The sequence below is a fragment of the Nipponia nippon genome, unplaced genomic scaffold (genome assembly GCF_047370975.1).
Source record: "Nipponia nippon isolate SJK-2023a ecotype South Korea unplaced genomic scaffold, ASM4737097v1 scaffold_13, whole genome shotgun sequence".
NCBI lineage: Eukaryota > Metazoa > Chordata > Aves > Pelecaniformes > Threskiornithidae > Nipponia > Nipponia nippon.
The window spans coordinates 16,949,873-16,966,593 of NW_028262324.1; the positions used below are offsets into that span (position 1 = coordinate 16,949,873).

Here is a 16,721-nt window from a genome sequence, read left to right on the forward strand (position 1 = left end):
AATCATTTACCCTTGACAGCTGCTACCCCCCTCCGCTGACCCAAGACCTTTCTTGTATCGAAGAACGTTTGCTTCTTTGCTGCTGCTGCTGCACAGCTACAAAGAGGGGGAGAGGGGGAGAAGCTGCATGGCTGGGGGTACTGATGAGAATAACAGAGTTAGGAAACTGGTTAGAATACAGAAACTATTCCCTAAAAATCTATTTTAGAAGGTGATTTGGGTATTCTCAGCCTAAAACGGAGATTAGGCTTGAAAGCTTTCCCTTCCCTCTCCATTTTGCCCCCACCCCTTTAAATCTTCAGAGGATATCCTGGAGAAGCCCGTTTGAAATTAATGAATACCCTGCAGGGCAGGAGAGTAAAACCATAACCTTAAGCTGTATGAGGCATGTGAAAATCACCGGTTAGACTCATCATCTACACAGTAAGAAATGGAAATCCCAGAGCAGTGATTTAGTGTTTGCTTATTTCCCACTGCCTCCCCTTTCCCACAGGACACCAGTGATTTACTTCCTCTTCTTCCTCTTCTCCATCCCTCTCAATTATCTGAAGAAGTTTCTTCTTCTCATCATCAGTTTCTTCCAGCGCAGCAGACTCCTCTTCCCTGTGACGACCGTGCTCTCGTGCACTAGCTTGCTTCCGACGTGCTTTGATTTCTTCTTCCTCTTCATCACGGGGTCTTTTCGTCCCTCTGTTAGGCTAAAGTCAGAGAAATAAGGTGAATGAATACAAGTCTTTTGTGACCCTTGCAAACCAGAACACCAATATTAGAAGACATACTGAGGGAATTCTTACAAGTTGTTTAAAACATTTGCTTACACAATGCTTAACAGCTCTGAAAACTGGAATGGAAATTAATTTAGTGAAGTGGAACATCACATGAGTAGATGAATGGCTCTGCCAAGAGCTATGTCAACATCCTACCTTGTTTGATCTATGAACACGATTCACGGGAACATATCTTCCCAGGCAGCAACAACTAGTATTTCAAAGCCAAGAAGTGGCCAAACTGACCTGCTCGGTGGCTGTACAGCTGACCGTCTTAAGGACCTGGGATCAGCCAAGTCAGCTGAGACATCCTCATGTTGTACAGACAGAAGACCAATATGCTCAAGCAGACAGCAGTGAAAGACAATTTTTACCCACCTAGTATATGAGGTTATATTGAATTCTTGCGTGCACCCTAATTCACATTGACTTCCCCCATCCTTCTGTCTCGTTTGCCGACACTTGAATGCAGACTCAAAGCCTAATTTAGAGCACGCAGGACAGGAGTACTGTTGCTTGCTGCAATTCTGCAGGGGCTTGGCACCAGATTAAGCAGTGCCCATACCTTTATGGTTTTCTCGGAACAACTTATTTTATTATTCCACGCTTTCTATTTAATTGTCAAAATTAAAGGTAATTTGCCAGGGACAAGAAAAAGTCCGTTAACCCTAATCCCATGTTTTAATTTAGGCAAAAAGGGATGAAAGCATTTGCAATAGAAGGAAAAACTCTCTCCCTTCAAAAACTACACGGATATTAAATTTGATCTCTCATATTTTTTTGAAGGAGAGCCAAGCTGGAACAGGAGCACTCCATGCTCTATAATTACAGGAAAACAAAGCTTAATTCTTTACTGTTTAAAAGGAGCCGGTGCGCTAAGAACCATGAAAACAATAAGAAAAATATTTTTACTTTCTATCAGCTGCTCAGGCTGCCCGATAGATGATTTCGTAACCCCATTAGGTCTAGCCTTTGTCCAGCCTATTTCATAACACATTATCTGGCAGAAAGACCCCACTCTTCTGCTTTGTGGGACCCTTTGTCTAAGATCATAAAAGTCACACCACGCTTTCATGAACACAAGACCTGCTTTTTAACTGAGATTTGGATTCTCCTCGGTTTTGATTCAAAGAAACAAAGAAAGAAAGAAGGATGCAGAGGGAATAGGTGACAGCGTCCTTCTCCTGCCAGCTCCAGCACGAGTGTGGGCATCAAGGTGGGAATTTCCAGCTCCCCAGCAGGCTGGGAACTTTTGGTCCCTGAGGGCAATAAATCTTTCAGGCTCATAAGGCAATCCCGCTGTGATTCAATTACGATGTGCATGCTGCAGACCAGCTACGACTGCTTCTCTGCACAGCCCAGAGAGCGTTTACGTATTTATTTCAATATAAAGCAAAAACCATCAAACGCAAACTCTGCTCTCAAGAAAACTGCTTTCAGCAGAGATGTAAAAAAAACCAAAAAAACAAAAAAAACCCAAACAAACAACAAAACAAAACCAAGACACACACACACCAAAAAAAGAAAAGCGCTTGAAGTATTAATTATAATGAGAAGCAAACTGGACAGCGGACCGACCAGGATCACGGTGCGTTTTCAGGGTTACCGTGTCGTCACCACTTTGAGGAAGGTGCAGAATCAAGTTTCCCAGACAACACATTAGCACAAATCAAAGCTCTAGATGTCTGCTCCCAGCTAGACCTATTCAAACTCGGTTATCTGTCTCCTTTCTGCCTACATCCTCTCTGCTGCTTCCATTATGGATGGTACATTCCTGACTTAAAACTCTTCTAAAGTGCTCCCATGCACTCTTAAAGCAGTGACTCAGCTCATAATTCAATAGCTGTGAAGCAGAAGCGTACCTGGAGATTCTTTGAAATGAAAAATTTATTTGCTTGGAGGGTTTTGTGGTGGGTTTTGCGGGTTGTTTTCTGGGGGGGTGGTTGTTTTTTTCCTAAAGCAGACTCCTATTACTTGCACGTACATTAAAATATAATTTCACATAGATCCATTTGGAAACAAATCTGTCATTGTCAACAACCAGTAATTCAAACCTTCCCCAACCAATCAGCAACCCAATAAAGAAAAGAAAAAGAAAAAAAGCTGCTCTTCTAACACCATCTAAGGAAAAAGCTTTGCTAAATACACACTCCTTGCTCAGTGCCCTTAATGGCACCCAGGCCTCTGTCCTTCCACTCGCTCCTCCACAACACGTGGATCACCCTAAAGCACCTTTGGCCGATTACTGTCACAAACAGACAGAGAAATGAGCGACATAAGGAGTCCTGAAATTTACAGCAAAAAGCCCTACAAGATCTGCCTTGGATGTTCCTAATTTAGGGAGTCAGAATCTCATCCCTCACTCTCATTTCTAAACATTAAAAAAGGAACAACCCCCTCAATGAGACCGCAGAGGTAATGAGGGGCCAAGGGAGCTGGTGGTTTGTCAGATGCAAAGTAATGTACCATGGGAAGGGACTGTATCACCAGAATAAAATCTAAATTAAAACTCCATCATGAAACCAACCCCATTTCCTCTGAGTACACAATCCTTAGTATCACAGTTTACACCCTGTTTCAATCTCAATTATTTTATCCTTTTTTGTATTTATGCATTGGTGGGGGGGAGGAATCTTCTATAATACATAACAGAAATCATTATGATAAATTATGGAAGTGCCCAGCGTGCAATTATTAATGCTGCCAACATATTGGCAATAGACAGTAATTGAATTCCCGGGCAAGTGCTATTAAGCGGGCATTAAGGTTTTTCCTCTCGTTATTGATGTTATGCAAAACCTTACTAAGAATATTGCACTTTTCCAACCAGCACTATTAAAACTAAGAAATCAAGGCATAAGCGAAACACCTGGGTTTCTGCTCATTTCACAAGAGATGCAGAGTCATGAACAACTGATTTAAGGCAAGCATTAGCTTCTGCTCATTGATTTTCATCTTTGGCTTGCATTTGTATTTTCTAAAGGACTGTTACTAACCAACAAGAATTAAGCACGTACGTTGTTGCACTGAGACTAGTGCATGTTGCTAAGCAAACACATATATTGTGTCTAAACACATTCATTTAAACAATTTCACAGCTTCACACGCATCTACACAAGTTTTGCCTTCTGGTAGAAAAGGGAAAGTTAATCATTTGATAAATAAAATGTGGGGTTTTTCACTCGGTTGTGCTAAGGTGCATTTGGCACGAAGATGGAATTCATTTAGAAAATGCACAAGAAAAGCATTTTTAAATTGTTGTGTTAGTTAAGCTTAATTTTGTTCCTGTTGAATGCAGTGTATTCACGGTAATTTATTGAGAAGACATTTTCATTTAAATCTAACACTGATATCACCACATAAAAAACAACACAAAAGGGTTTAAAAAAAGCTGACATTTATAAAATACAATAAAGTAAACAAAAGCTGGTGATTGGTGAGGGAAGAATTATCTTTCTGTGCCTGCTCTAGCCATCAGCTGTATTTGCTTTGGATGCTAAGCTGTCGCAGCCTGGGCCTGCGGCTTCGGGGGGCAGGCCTCCTCGAGGAACGCACGCCGGACACGGGTCTCACCCGCGTAAGACGGAGCCTGCCCTTCGGTCCGGGCAGCAGGAGCAGCAGCACCCGCCTTGCGAACGGTGAAGGCGAGAGATGCCGCGTCCTACATCAACGAACAGGGATCTGCCCAGGGCCCCGGCCTGGTCTCCCTCAAAGCAGCGACTGCACGTTAAGATGAGGATTAAGTACCCCGTAGAATCTGAAAACATATTGTTGAGGCCCCTGATTGCTTCCAGCCTTCTCCAAACATCGGGAAGGTTTGGAGAAGTCTCAGTAATGGAGTTTCATATTACTAAGACATCTGCTTTGTAAGTAACCTTGTTACTGTGAAGCTCAGAAATTATTTGTTAATGAAATCTGAAATAAATCTTCATAAGTGATGCAGCTTCTTTTGTGACCAGATCTCAGCCGGCTGCAGCCTGCTCGGAAGAGCCGCTGCAGAGAGCCACGCATCAGCTGTCAATTTAGGAGTCCTCAGAGCAAGCCCCAAATCTCCAGAGTTATCTTCACTCACTTCTAAATTTTGTTTCCACGTTTGCGATAAACCAGACTACTATCAATCTTACTTTTCATTGTTTTTCTCTTCCTGAAGCACAACACTTCTAGATGGTGCAGGATCTGAGCGTTAAAAACTGGAAGAACTGCTACCAGGAAAATCCAGAAATCTCGGGAAGTCCCAAGTGCTCCAAAACCAGGCAAACTGAGGCAAATGAAATGAAAGATGCGCACTGCATCTACATGGACACAGATCATTCCTTTCGGAGAGGATGAACCCCGTCCTCTCCAGACTCGCTCGTGAGGCTCCCAGCTGCCCCGCGGAGCACGGCCATCGGGACCCCGCAGGGGCTGCGCAGGGCAGGGATCTGCCTCGGCAGACGTTTGCACACTCTCAGGTTTGGTGGCTGAAGACAACACATTGAAAAGTAAACTAAAAAGTCACTTGCAACCCCGTTAGTGCACCAACACGAGTTCTGCGGCGTGGGGCCCATGGCCCCCAGGAGCAGAGCCGAGCCGAGCGCTGCGGGCCAGCGGCTGAGCCGCTGACGGCTCCTCGTTTTAACCCGCAGGCGGGACAAGAGCTACCAGGGTAATAAGGCTGTAGGTAGTCAACAACCTGCTCGGCTGAGCTGCCTCTGCCATCAGATGCATCCATTACATTGCTAATTTACAGCAAATTATCTACACCAGCAGTAGAAACTATTATGCGCCTCCAGTGGTATGTGGAGACCCAACCCCGTACAGAGTGCACTCAGCCCATCCAAACGACGAGATCGCCCAGCTTGCTGAAGTCAGACCTTATCCCATTATTCACTGCTTCTTTTGTTATTTGATTTTACTAATATTCCATTAAAAAATTAGCAATTTGTAATGATCACTCACAGCGGTGAAATCTGCATTTAATGAGAATTAAAATAATCTCCCTTATTCCCTCCCAAGACAATTGAAAGACATCTCTGAAAAGAAGTGGAGTTGGCTTTGTCCCCTTAATTACCCTCCGTAATCAGAGACCAGACACAGAGGATCTGGGCACAGCCTTTCTGGGCAGAACAGCGGCAATATTTAATCATCAGTTTAGACCATCTGCAACTGTTTTGCAGCAACACATAAAGTTTATGGATTCCTGAGCTTTGTATAAACTGCCAGGTGCTGTTTAATTGTATTTTTTGTTGCAAGAGGTTCCTTTTCTGACTCTGACAGACACTTGGTGCTGAATTGCTGGCACGGTGCCTGAAATCTTCCATGCCAAGCTTGGCACTGAGGGAGAACATCTTCTTGATTAAGCAAGGGCACAGATTAGGCATTTAGAGGAGACAAATTCAAAACAATGTAAGAGAAAAGCAATTATTCTGGGTTGTGCTGAGGGAAGCTGAGAAGACCGACTCGTTTGCAGCAAGAGATTAAAATCAGACAGCGGAGGTGCACACCACCCATCATCCAGCCCACCCGTCTGACAGCCGGTGCCACCCCTGCGCCAAGGATGAACAAGGAGACCTCGAGCCAGCCCGCTCCTCCGCCCAACGCGGCAAAGCACCCAGACCTGCGCTCCAGTTAACCTTACGACACCAGAGAGAAAACTGGAGCAGGTCAGGAGCTGTCCTGCAAGCCACCGAGCCATCCTCCTCCCAGAAGCAGCAGCCCATCAGCTGGGTACAGCAAGCAGCCTGGAGCAATGCTCGCTTCATTTGTCTGCCATGCTCAAGTCAGCAACCCCTCTGTGGCACAGGCACAACAGAAGTCTGATTATTCTGAATTTTACACATTCAGCGGACAAGAATGTACATTTCTAAAAATTATACAGGAGGACGCTGCTTCGCCGGCCTCTGTGATAGCCGTGGCAGGCGCCTGCCCCGCGCTGGATGGGAGGCAGCAAAACCTGTTGTTTCCAACTTTTGTTTCTGTCTTTCAGCCAGAAGCACCCTCACAGAACGGGATCTCATTTTCTCAGAATCAGAGCTATTTATCTGCCTTCTGCTCCTCCACCCCTTTCACCTGTATTCACCATTTTACCTAATTCTGGAGGTCTGAATTCACTGACTCTGAAATCCAGCGCTTACTCTGAAGCGTTATCTCATCTACTGGCACAGGAACCATCTGTACTCAGGTGAGAGACCAGAAGAGCACAGAGCCAGGACAACACCTCCAGGAACGATTTCAGTAGTTGGTTGAAAGCTGAAGAATGTTTTGTCCCGCAGCCAAGAATAATTTCAGCACCAAGAAAAGAAATTAAAATTGTAATACCCAGCAGCTAAGCAGCATTTCTTTTCCTCTAGCCTCATCGCAGTATAGCAAGCTCACCCAACGGAAAGCTGCGCAGGAATCAAAGTGATCAAAGCAAAATGGACGCGCACTTTCCTCCAGAGCAGAAGGGAATCCTGCGGACTTCACATTCTTGGGGCAAGAGAAAAAACAACGAACAAAACCCCAAACTAGAGCCTGGTTAAAAAATTACAACAAACAGAAGTTACACACAGGTTTACCTTTCTGCGCCTTAGGTGTAAATTGCATCACAGAACAAGTAAAGGGCAGCACCGTTAACCGTAACCGAGGCGGAGAAGACCAAAGAATTAGAGGAACGTGAGAAACGATCATTGTAATTCAATATTGAAAAACTGCTAGAAAAAATGGTAGGTAGGTAAATACGAAAGTAGAGCAGACCTCAGAACAGCAGGAGTACGCTGTCAGCACCGCATGAACGGATGAAGCAGGAAGGATGTTAGAGGGAGCAATCCACAGAAGAAAATATCCTGGAGCTGAATCAAGTGGAGTTCTCAAAGACTATTCCTACAGCCAAACTCCAGAGTATTTTGATACCGCTGGGAAAAGATGATGAGAAATTTCTCAAACCCAAAGGTAACTTTCCCTCTTTCCCTGCGCCTCTCAAAGTAACGCATTCCGAAAGTACAAACGTGTCCCCAACAGTGGGATGCTCCTTTCACCTCTGAACACGTGCGGTGCCCCCAGAGAACAACACGTACCAGGATGGCACGTAGGAAGGCGTTCCAGAAAGAATCCTGTATTAAAATGTAGTAATTAAGAAGTCACGTAACTCCCCTACTCAACTACTTACAAGGTAGATAACGTCTTAGAGTGCTTTTCTTACCCCCTGATTCAGCACGGAGAGGCCACTACTGCCGTTTGTCTAAGAATTATGGCAGCAGCCGACACCACCACCTGCACAAATCGCAGCAAAGCATCAGAACATTATTGCAAATGAGCGCTCTCATTCCCCGATCCACCGGGGAAAATCCACGCTAAACCCGCTCGCGGGACGATAAAGAGGTGATTTGCCACATCTGCTTATAAGCTGACCTCCAAACAACGAGCAATCAACGCTCACCCGGCGAGAGAGGAGAAACGCTCACGAGAGAAAAGGAAACTTTTATAACAAGATAAACTTTTTCAAAAGACTTTGGTAAAATTCAAATTAAATGGGTTTTGCCAGAAAACAGGCAGGAAAAAAAGAAGGAAACGCAAGGCGTGGGACAAGCCCGGGCTGCGCTGCAGCAAAGACGGCGGCCCCGGCCCGGCCGCGGGAGGGAGGCACCCGCAGGGCCCCGGTCCCGAAGGACCCCGGCAGCCGGATCCCACGGGGCTCCGCTTCCCCGAAGCGGGGAGAGGCCTCCAAAAGCTGGCGACACCGTAACCGGGTCCCGTGAGAGCGCAGCAAGAGCGGCCGGGCAAGCTCTGCGCAGCGGCCGCCGCCGGCCCCGGCCCCGCGGGGGCGGCCCCGCCGCCGCCGGCCCCCCCAGCGCCCCGGCAGCCGCCGCGGGGCCGCTCACCTGGTAGCTGAGCAGCTCCCCCACGTCCATGGCACCGACCGGGCCCCGCCACCGGGAAACTGTCGCCAACGACCGGGGCTGCGCGACACCGTGCCGTAAGGCAAGGGCGCGCAGGCGATCCGGGAAGGCGCCACTCTGCCGGAAAGCGAGGCGGGAGGGCGGCTGCCGGAAAGCGAGAGGCGGGGCGGCGCCACGCTGCCGCAAAGCAGCGCCGGGATCCCGTGGGCGGAGCGGGCCGGGCCAGCGTCGGTGGCAGCGCTCCGGTTCTGTCCGGCGGCGTGAGTCGGAGTCACAGAATGCCGTGGGACGGAAGGGACCCTCAAAGGCCATCCCGTCCACCCCCTGCCACGGGCAGGGACACCTACAACCAGGTCAGGCTGCTCACAGCCCCGTCCAGCCCGGCCTCGCATGTGTCCAGGGATGGGGCATCTCCCACCGCTCTGGGCAACCCCTGGCAGTGCCTCACCACCCTCAGCACAAACCATTTCTGCCTTATATCCAGTCTGAATCTCCCCTCCTTTAGTTTAAAACCATCCCCCCTTGTCCTATCGCTACAGGCCCTGCTAAAAAGCCTGTCCCCACCTTTCTTGTAGGCCCCCTTTCAGTACAGAAAGGCCGCAATCAGCTCTGCCCGCAGCCGCCTCCTCTCCAGGCTGAACCCCCCCAGCTCCCAGCCTGTCCCCACAGCAGAGCTGTGCCACCCTCGGAGCATTTCGGTGGCCTCCCCTGGCCCCGCTCCAACAGCTCCATGTCCTTCCCGTGCTGAGGACCCCCGAGCTGGACGCGGGGCTCCAGGGGGTCTCCCCAGAGCGGAGCAGAGGGGCAGGATCCCCCCCCTCGCCCCGCTGCCCACGCTGCGGGGGATGCAGCCCAGGAGACGCTTGGCTTTCTGGGCTGCCAGCGCACATGGCCGGCCCATGGCCAGCTTTTCATCCCCCAGCACCCCCAAGTCCTTCTCCTCAGGGCTGCTCTCCATCCCTCCGTCCCCCAGCCTGTGCTGACACCGGGGGTTGCCCCCACCCAGGTGCAGGACCCCGCACTTGGCCTTTTTGAACCTCATGAACCGCCACCACCTTGGAGAGAGGCCAAACACTGAGCGCTGAATGCGGGAGGGATCCCTCTGTTTGCTGAGGCCGTGACAAGTGGTTCTGTAATTCAACACGATGCAGAACCGCAGACAGATAGAGGCATTTTTCAATTTAACAAATATGAATAATTAGAAGAGAGTTAACTTGGCCAAAATCTTACTGAATTTATTTCAACTATGCCTTAAAAAACAGCTTTGAGCTAAAATAATCTTTCATGACATAATGATCGTAGCTATTATGCAATTATCGCAGTAGGAGTCTGGTTTGAGAACACTCATGAAATTAAAAACATATATAATAATTTCAAAGAAGTCCCTAGCATCCCCCGTTGTTCCAATAAAATATAGGAGATATCAGTCATGACAAAATTAACTCAACAAATCTGCATGTTAAAATGAGATAAATAGGAGATAATTATTGGATCATCTGGCTCCCCTTTATTGAGCGTTGAGACAATCCACCAGCTGTGAAACCAGAACACCCGCAGTCCCTCGAGGGGTGACACGTACCTGGGAACGCGATTCTGCCCCGGGGCGGCCCGAGAAGCCACGGCAGCGAACGCGACGTGGTTGTAAAGTGCGTGAAGGGCAGCGGGAGGTGAGGACAGACCTCCATCTACAGACAGGTCTTCCTAGCGCCGCCGGGACACCAGGCACGGCGACCTTCGCCTGCTCCGAGCTTCCTCCTCCCTGTTCCCTCCCCTTGCCGTTGTTCCCGTGGAAGGATGTTCTCTCCCTAAGAATCACGTTTTCCCTTTCGCTCCCTCGTAGCGCTGTATTGTACCCACCTCCCCAGGCGGGTGATGCACAGAACGAAGCGAGCCGTGCAGCCCGGCCGCGGACCCCAGCAGCTTCGGGAGCAAACGGGACCCTCGGTGCAGGGCCTGGCGCGCAGCACTGGCACGGGGGTGAGGCAGGGCACAACCGTGCCACCAGCGCACGAGCTGCAAACGCCCCTTTATTGCGCCTTTGATTTGTGCGGGGCTGCCGGAGGCCCCGGAACGCCGAGGGTTTGCTGACAGCGTCAGGCTGCAAGCGCAGATGGGGAGACGCGCCCAGTGCTGCAGGGGGAGTTGGGGAAAGGCAAAGGGAATAATCTTCAAATTGGAGAAAAGGAATGTGAACGCAGCTAGCGAGGCCGGCACTTCCCGCCTGAAGCTTCTCTTCATTAGACAAAGGGATAGAAAATGGTCGATTTGCTTCCCTGGGAGGACTGGGAGGCCGGGGAGACGTTCAGAAAAACAAAGTCTGGAATTTGAGAAGTGGCTGCTGCATTAACTGGCTTAAATCAAATTTGATAGCCAGGAATCCATAACCTCATGGGAAAGACGCGACAGCTCAGGTGCCGTTGCTCATGCTGATGGCTGGAAATCCAGCCGAGGCACAGGCCACCGCCCCGCGCCTGCCAGCCCACGTTAATTGTGAGACCAGCGGCACTGAAAGGAATGGATGCAAACCAGATGCTAGCACCTCCCAGCCCTTCTGCCATGCAGGGAGGACAGCCAAGGCCCTGGGACGCGGCTGGGACGTAGCCGGAGCACCGGCTGTGGCAGGGCTCGGCAGGCGGCAGCGCCGGGAGGCCGATGGTGGCGGAGGGTGGGTGGGAGCCCCACGGATCCGCTGAGCCATCGTGGGAAGGGTCCCAGCCCAGCACAGCTGGTCCCCAGGCCATCTTTAAAGCCCCTCTCTATCTCCAAACAGCATCTAGAAGTAACCCGCAAAGGCTTTCCCACTGCTGCGATGGTTTTGCCCAGCGCTGCGAGCCCTCGGGGTGCTGGGTAAGAGGAAGGCAGCACGGGGAACTGCAGAGCGCAGCACCGCGCAGTTGTCACTGACACAGCCCCCAGCTCCGCTGGCCCCATCACGCTCTGAAACGCCGTATTGCTGCCCGGGAAACCCAATTCTCACCAAGCTGCTGTAGGGCAGGATTCAATAACAGGGAGGTTTTATCCAATAAGGGGAGCTGGACCACAGGGCCAAAATATTGAATTAAAAAGCAAAAGCAGGAGCAAAAACAAAGTGTAGAAAACCCTCAAGGAAATGAAAGGATGGGGACGAGCTGGCCGCCCTGGGTGGTGGGCTCTGCATGGGTGGTGGGCTCTGCGCGGGGGCAGCACCAGCCTCTCTCGGGGAGTGGCGGAGCAAGCGGCGCAGCTGCGGGAAGGGGCTGGAGGCTCTGGAGAGGATGGTGCAAACCCTGGGACTTTGCTCAGTCAGCAGAGCAAGGACCCCAGCAGAAGCTCCACATCCCCAGGCGCCCACCCTCCGCAGGGGCTGGGGCATCGCCGGTGCCCTCAGGGCTGGCCGCGTCCCTGCAGCCCCAGGACTGCCTGGCCGGGGGCGATGGGACCTACAGCACCTTCCCCCGCTTTCTCGGGGGCACCCCCAGGGCGCCGGGGTGTCTCGGGACAGCCCAAACCGGACCTTTCCCAACCCCTTTCCCCTAACCGCACCGGCACAAACAGGCTCAGCGGGCCGCTGGTATCCTGGTGCTGCCATCTCGCACCACGGCCTCATGGCTGCGGCTCTGGCCCTGGGGAAGGGGGCAGAGGAGCTGGGACCCGGCAGCCACCAGCGATGGGGAGAAGTCCCAGCCACCACGATGGTCCCAGCAGCACGAGTGCCGGTGTGGAAACAATGGTTCCTCGGCTCGGCGCAGCAGGGCCACGGGGGGATGCTCAGCACCGCAGCTGGGAGCAGCGGCGGGAAGAGGAGGTGAGAAGGAGAGTCCCGGTTTAATTTTATTCCAAGTTCAGGTTTCAATCCAGATGCCTCGAGATCTAATTCCGAATAAATAATTGTACTGAGTAACCCAGGTCCCCCAGTGATTAACTAAACACACTGAGGCTCGCTGAAATTGAATTAGTGGTGTGCGCTCAGCCGTTATTACCCTCCCCACGTCATGAATATTAATGAGGGGTTATTAAGAAATGTAAATGATGCCTCAGGGGGTTGGGAGCAGGGAGGGGGGTGCAGGGCAGTGTGGGCTGATATGACAAACCATTAGGAAAACAGCCTGATTGCAGCCACTTTTTAATTATGTCAGATCTTGCTCTTTCTTGGGTGCAGCAGTGTTTCCGGATGCTTTCATTTTTATTAAAATGAGAAAAGGGGAACAAGTTATAGCTGGACTGTAAAATGAGCATTTGCAAAGCGCGAAAGCTGCAGCCACTAAGCACCCTGGCAGCGGAGGGTGGCAGCAGGCCCTGCCTGCAGCTGCCTGCACCCCGCGGGGTCCCCGCTGCCGCCAGCCTGGGCCAGCTCCCAGCCGGGCTCCCCCGCGCTGCCTGCACGGAGGAGGGAACGCCGGCACCCCCACGGCGCCTGCCGGCACCCCCAGCCCAGCCTCGGGGCCCCTGCAGCCCTGCTCCCCACCGCAGCCCCTTCCCTCCCAGTTCAGCATCGCTGGCCAGGAAAGAGCGGCTGTGATGAAACTCATGCATTTTAACAGGTTCTTGCAGGCGCTCCCCGCGCCACCGAATAAAAGCTGACAGGTGCAGCTGAGTTAATCAGAGTGGATAATGGAGGGAAAGAAAGAAATCTCAGACCAAATTGCTGCAGAAATCATGAGCCGGGGCTCAAAACTATCCAATTAAATGGGGATGAAGCTTAAAGGGGAAGACGGCTGCTCTCTGAGCCCGGCGTCCCACCAAAGCGGGAGAAGGGGAATGGCCGCAGAGCCCCTGTCCCCCCGCGGGAGGGATGTGCCGCCGGGGCCATGCTGGGCACCCGAGTCCGGCCAGCGCCGCTGCATCGGCGGTTTGCTTGTAAGCCAAAGCAGGCCTGGGGCTCCTCTTCCAGAGGGCAATGTTGGATCAAACGCTTCGCTTTGCTGGGGCGCGGAGCAACGAGTGCGGCACCTGTCCGACCCCGGTTCTGCTGCAGCCGCCATCCTGCCACACTGACACCAGCTCCCCTCTGCAGCCGTCTGTGCCCTGCCCGCAGCGAGCACCGAACCCATCACCTGAACAGCTTGGGCAGGGCTGGGCTATCAGACAAGTTAAAAAACATGCATTTACTGCAGTCAAGGCCCATTACTGCGGCCAGTGGAAACCCACCGGCATTGCCGCGGTGTTATCACGGATAGATCAGAGGGCCCGGGATGGGAACGCACACGGGAGTTTGTTAGTATTCAGGTCTCTCCGCACTGATAGCTTCATAACACCAGGCTTGCCTCTTAATTGCACCCATAAGTGTTGACATTACTGAAGGGTAAAACGCAAATGGGCTGTAACCTTTCTGGAGCTCACCCCGGCACCGCTGTGCCGGCTCCGCGCCGCAAGGAAGGCGCCTGCATTTCTGCCCTCTTTTAATTGCCAATAGAGCTGCCAGGCAATTCCCTCCCAAGGCCCCAGCAGGGAGAGGAGAGGCCCCTCTCCAGGGTCGCATGCCGGTTCCACCAAGCTGGAGGCACCGGGGCAGCCCTGGGAGCTGCCCCCCGCCCTGGGCTGGCCGCGACGCCTGCTCCAGCCCCATGGCACCGCGGCCGGCCAAGCCGGGGCTGCGAGGGGCCGAGCACCCCGGTGACAGACCAGAACACGGAGAAAAACTTGCAGGCTTTGTCCTCCCTCTCTGGTGCCGCCTTCCCAGCCCAAAGGGGTTTGGTGTCACGCCTGCCGTGGCTCCTGGCCAGGGTCCCAGGGTGCTGGGTACCAGAGTCGCAGGGCACGGAGAGCTGGGGCAGAGCCCTCGCCAAGCCAGCCAGCACCACGGGGCCGGGAGGTGCGGGTGCTGGCAGAAGCCAGCTGTGGCATTAAGGTTAATGAGATTTTTCATGAACTTGCCAATTTGTTTGGCAGGCAGGTCGGGGGGACGGGACCCAGCTAATTAAAGGGAGCTGACCTGTGAAATCAGGCTGCGAGGGGCTGGGGCAAGTGGAGGGGAGGGTGGGCAGGGGGGAAAGCGGGGGAAGAGGAGCAAGGGGAGAGGGCAGCTGGTGCCCACGAGCCCCGGCGGGGTGGCCGTGGCCCAGCTGCTCCCTCCTTCCTGCCCGTGCCAGTGCCGCTCGCTGTTCCGGCACAGCCGGAGCCTCGGTGCCGGAGTGGCACCTTATTTATGGCTCTGCTTCCCCAAGTTAAACTCCACAAAGTGTGACAATCAAAATTAAAGATTTCTCCAGAAAGGCAGCCTGGGGGGAAATCACTGCTGAGGCCGACAGAGATTTCCCAACGGTGACTTTTAAATTAAAGGGGAAAAAAATTCCTTTAATTTGGCAGCGTGCTTGGGATGCAGCTCACTGGGCACGTTATTATCCAGCTCAGCAAATGCTCCCAGAATTCACTCGCGCTCCAAATTACCGATCTCTCCGCGAGGCAGCACATCCCTGCCTGCGCCGGCATCCACCGGCACCAGGGGCCTGCAGCACAGCCCCACGGGCAGCCAGCGGGGCCGGGACCAGGCTGTACCATGCCACCCCAGAGCCAAGCCCTGGTGGGTGCCCCCTCCCCGCGCCCCGTCCCAGCTCCTGGCCAGTGGAGAATGTCCAGATCCTGCTCCTGCACAGGGCAAGTCCCGCGCCAGCCAGCACAGCCGCACTCCAGGACCCCCATGCCGGCACAGCCACGCTCCAGGACCCCCATGCCGGCACAGCACTTCCCATTCCCACTCCCAGCCCCTCCTGGTGTTCAGTGCTGCAAATCCAGATCGATCAGGGCTGGGCGTATCGGCACCACCGGGCACACGTGCTTTGCCTGCCCATGGCTCACCTCCTAAATACCCGCCAGCACCATTGGCCTCTAACAAGGAGCCGGGGGATCGGGGGGAAACCCAGTGTTTTAAGGCTTTCTTTCCAAGCACAGCACGAAGTCTTCAATGCTGCCGAAAGCCCCGGCGCAGGTGCTGGCTCTGCCAGGGCCTCCTGTGCCACGTGGTGAGGACGGTGGCTGCTCCGGCACCCCCATGACACTGCCCTGCACAATGCACCCAGCCACCGGGGCGGACGGCACGGTCCCTTCCCAAATGTAGGGCTGACTCAGGTGCTTGCCCTGGAGCCCTAGGGGCCTCTGCAGACCCACCGTGTCGGCACGTCCCCGGGCGCGCAGCTTTGCTGGCTGGATTGCACACTGGACCCAAAGCACCAGCGGAGACCGTCACCATCAAAGCCTCCTCGTTGGGATCGGAGGCACCCGCACACCCGAGACATCACGCCTTGCCCTGCGCTGCCATGCCGCACTGTAGCACGGTGAGCACTGCGGCATGGCAAAGCACCAGGGCACAGCACAGCACCGCGGCTCCGCACCACCTCTGTGCTACTCCAGGGTGCTGCAGGGATTTGACACTGTCCCGTGTCCCATGGGGATGGCCTGAGGCCTTTCCTGTGCCCCACGGGTGGGGACACAGCTCCTGCCACCCACCTCACCCCTGGGCACATGCCAGTGGCTCCCACCAGGCTTGGGCATGGGGCACGGCAACAGGGTTTCACTGCCCAAGCCAGAGAAGCTGCCGCTTGTCCCCAGCGTAGGAGCTGCCCAAGGCCCCAGGGAACGGTGGCACGGGGCCGGCCCTGCCCGGCCGGGGCGCGGAGCCGTGGCGGGCACGGGCAGCCCCAGACCTGCCTGCCCTGGCACAGCTCTTCCCTGTCCTCTCCCCCCGCCCCTTCAAGATGAAGCAATGAAATTATTTTTCTACTTGAGTAGTTTTCAATTTAGATTAAGAAAAATCTGTGCTCCGTTAGCGACGTTGCAGTAAATCACGGGCGAGCGGCACTCCACAGCTGACAGCCCGATCGCTTATCGGCTGCAAACCTTTTTTCACGTTGACAGGCTCCAAGTGTGACATTGAGCGAGGGCAGCGGCAGCCTGGTGGGGACACCGCACGGGCAGGCGGACCCCCACCCAGCACATGCCCCGGGGCACCGTGGCACAGCCGCAGCTGTGGGCAGCACCCAAAGCGGGTGGGCGGTCCCAGGCGGGATCAGGCCCTGGGCATCACAAGCTGGGACAGATCTGGAGATGCAGAGGGCAGCACCGGCCCCTGCCTGGCTGCAGCACCAGCTCTGCCAGCCCGCGGCACCGCTCCCGGGGCCGCCAG

The 16,721-nt window shown here is 53.4% G+C and overlaps 1 protein-coding gene across 6 annotated transcripts in view; it reads right to left on the reverse strand.

Moving 5' to 3' along the window:
- The window catches only part of CTNNBL1 (catenin beta like 1), a 56,158-nt gene extending 47,394 nt beyond the window's left edge, over positions 1–8,764 (reverse strand). For all 6 annotated transcript variants that reach the window (XR_015703011.1, XM_087750029.1, XM_087750025.1 and 3 more), the window contains exons 1-2: positions 8,606–8,764; positions 510–698 (exon numbers count right to left, since the gene is read on the reverse strand). Coding sequence is in view for 5 of the 6 variants with exons in the window: in XM_087750029.1 (XP_087606155.1) it covers positions 510–698; positions 8,606–8,635 (219 nt within the window). In the remaining variant the exon portion in view is untranslated. The remainder of the gene's footprint in view (positions 1–509; positions 699–8,605) is intronic.
- Positions 8,765–16,721: the final 7,957 nt, after the last annotated feature.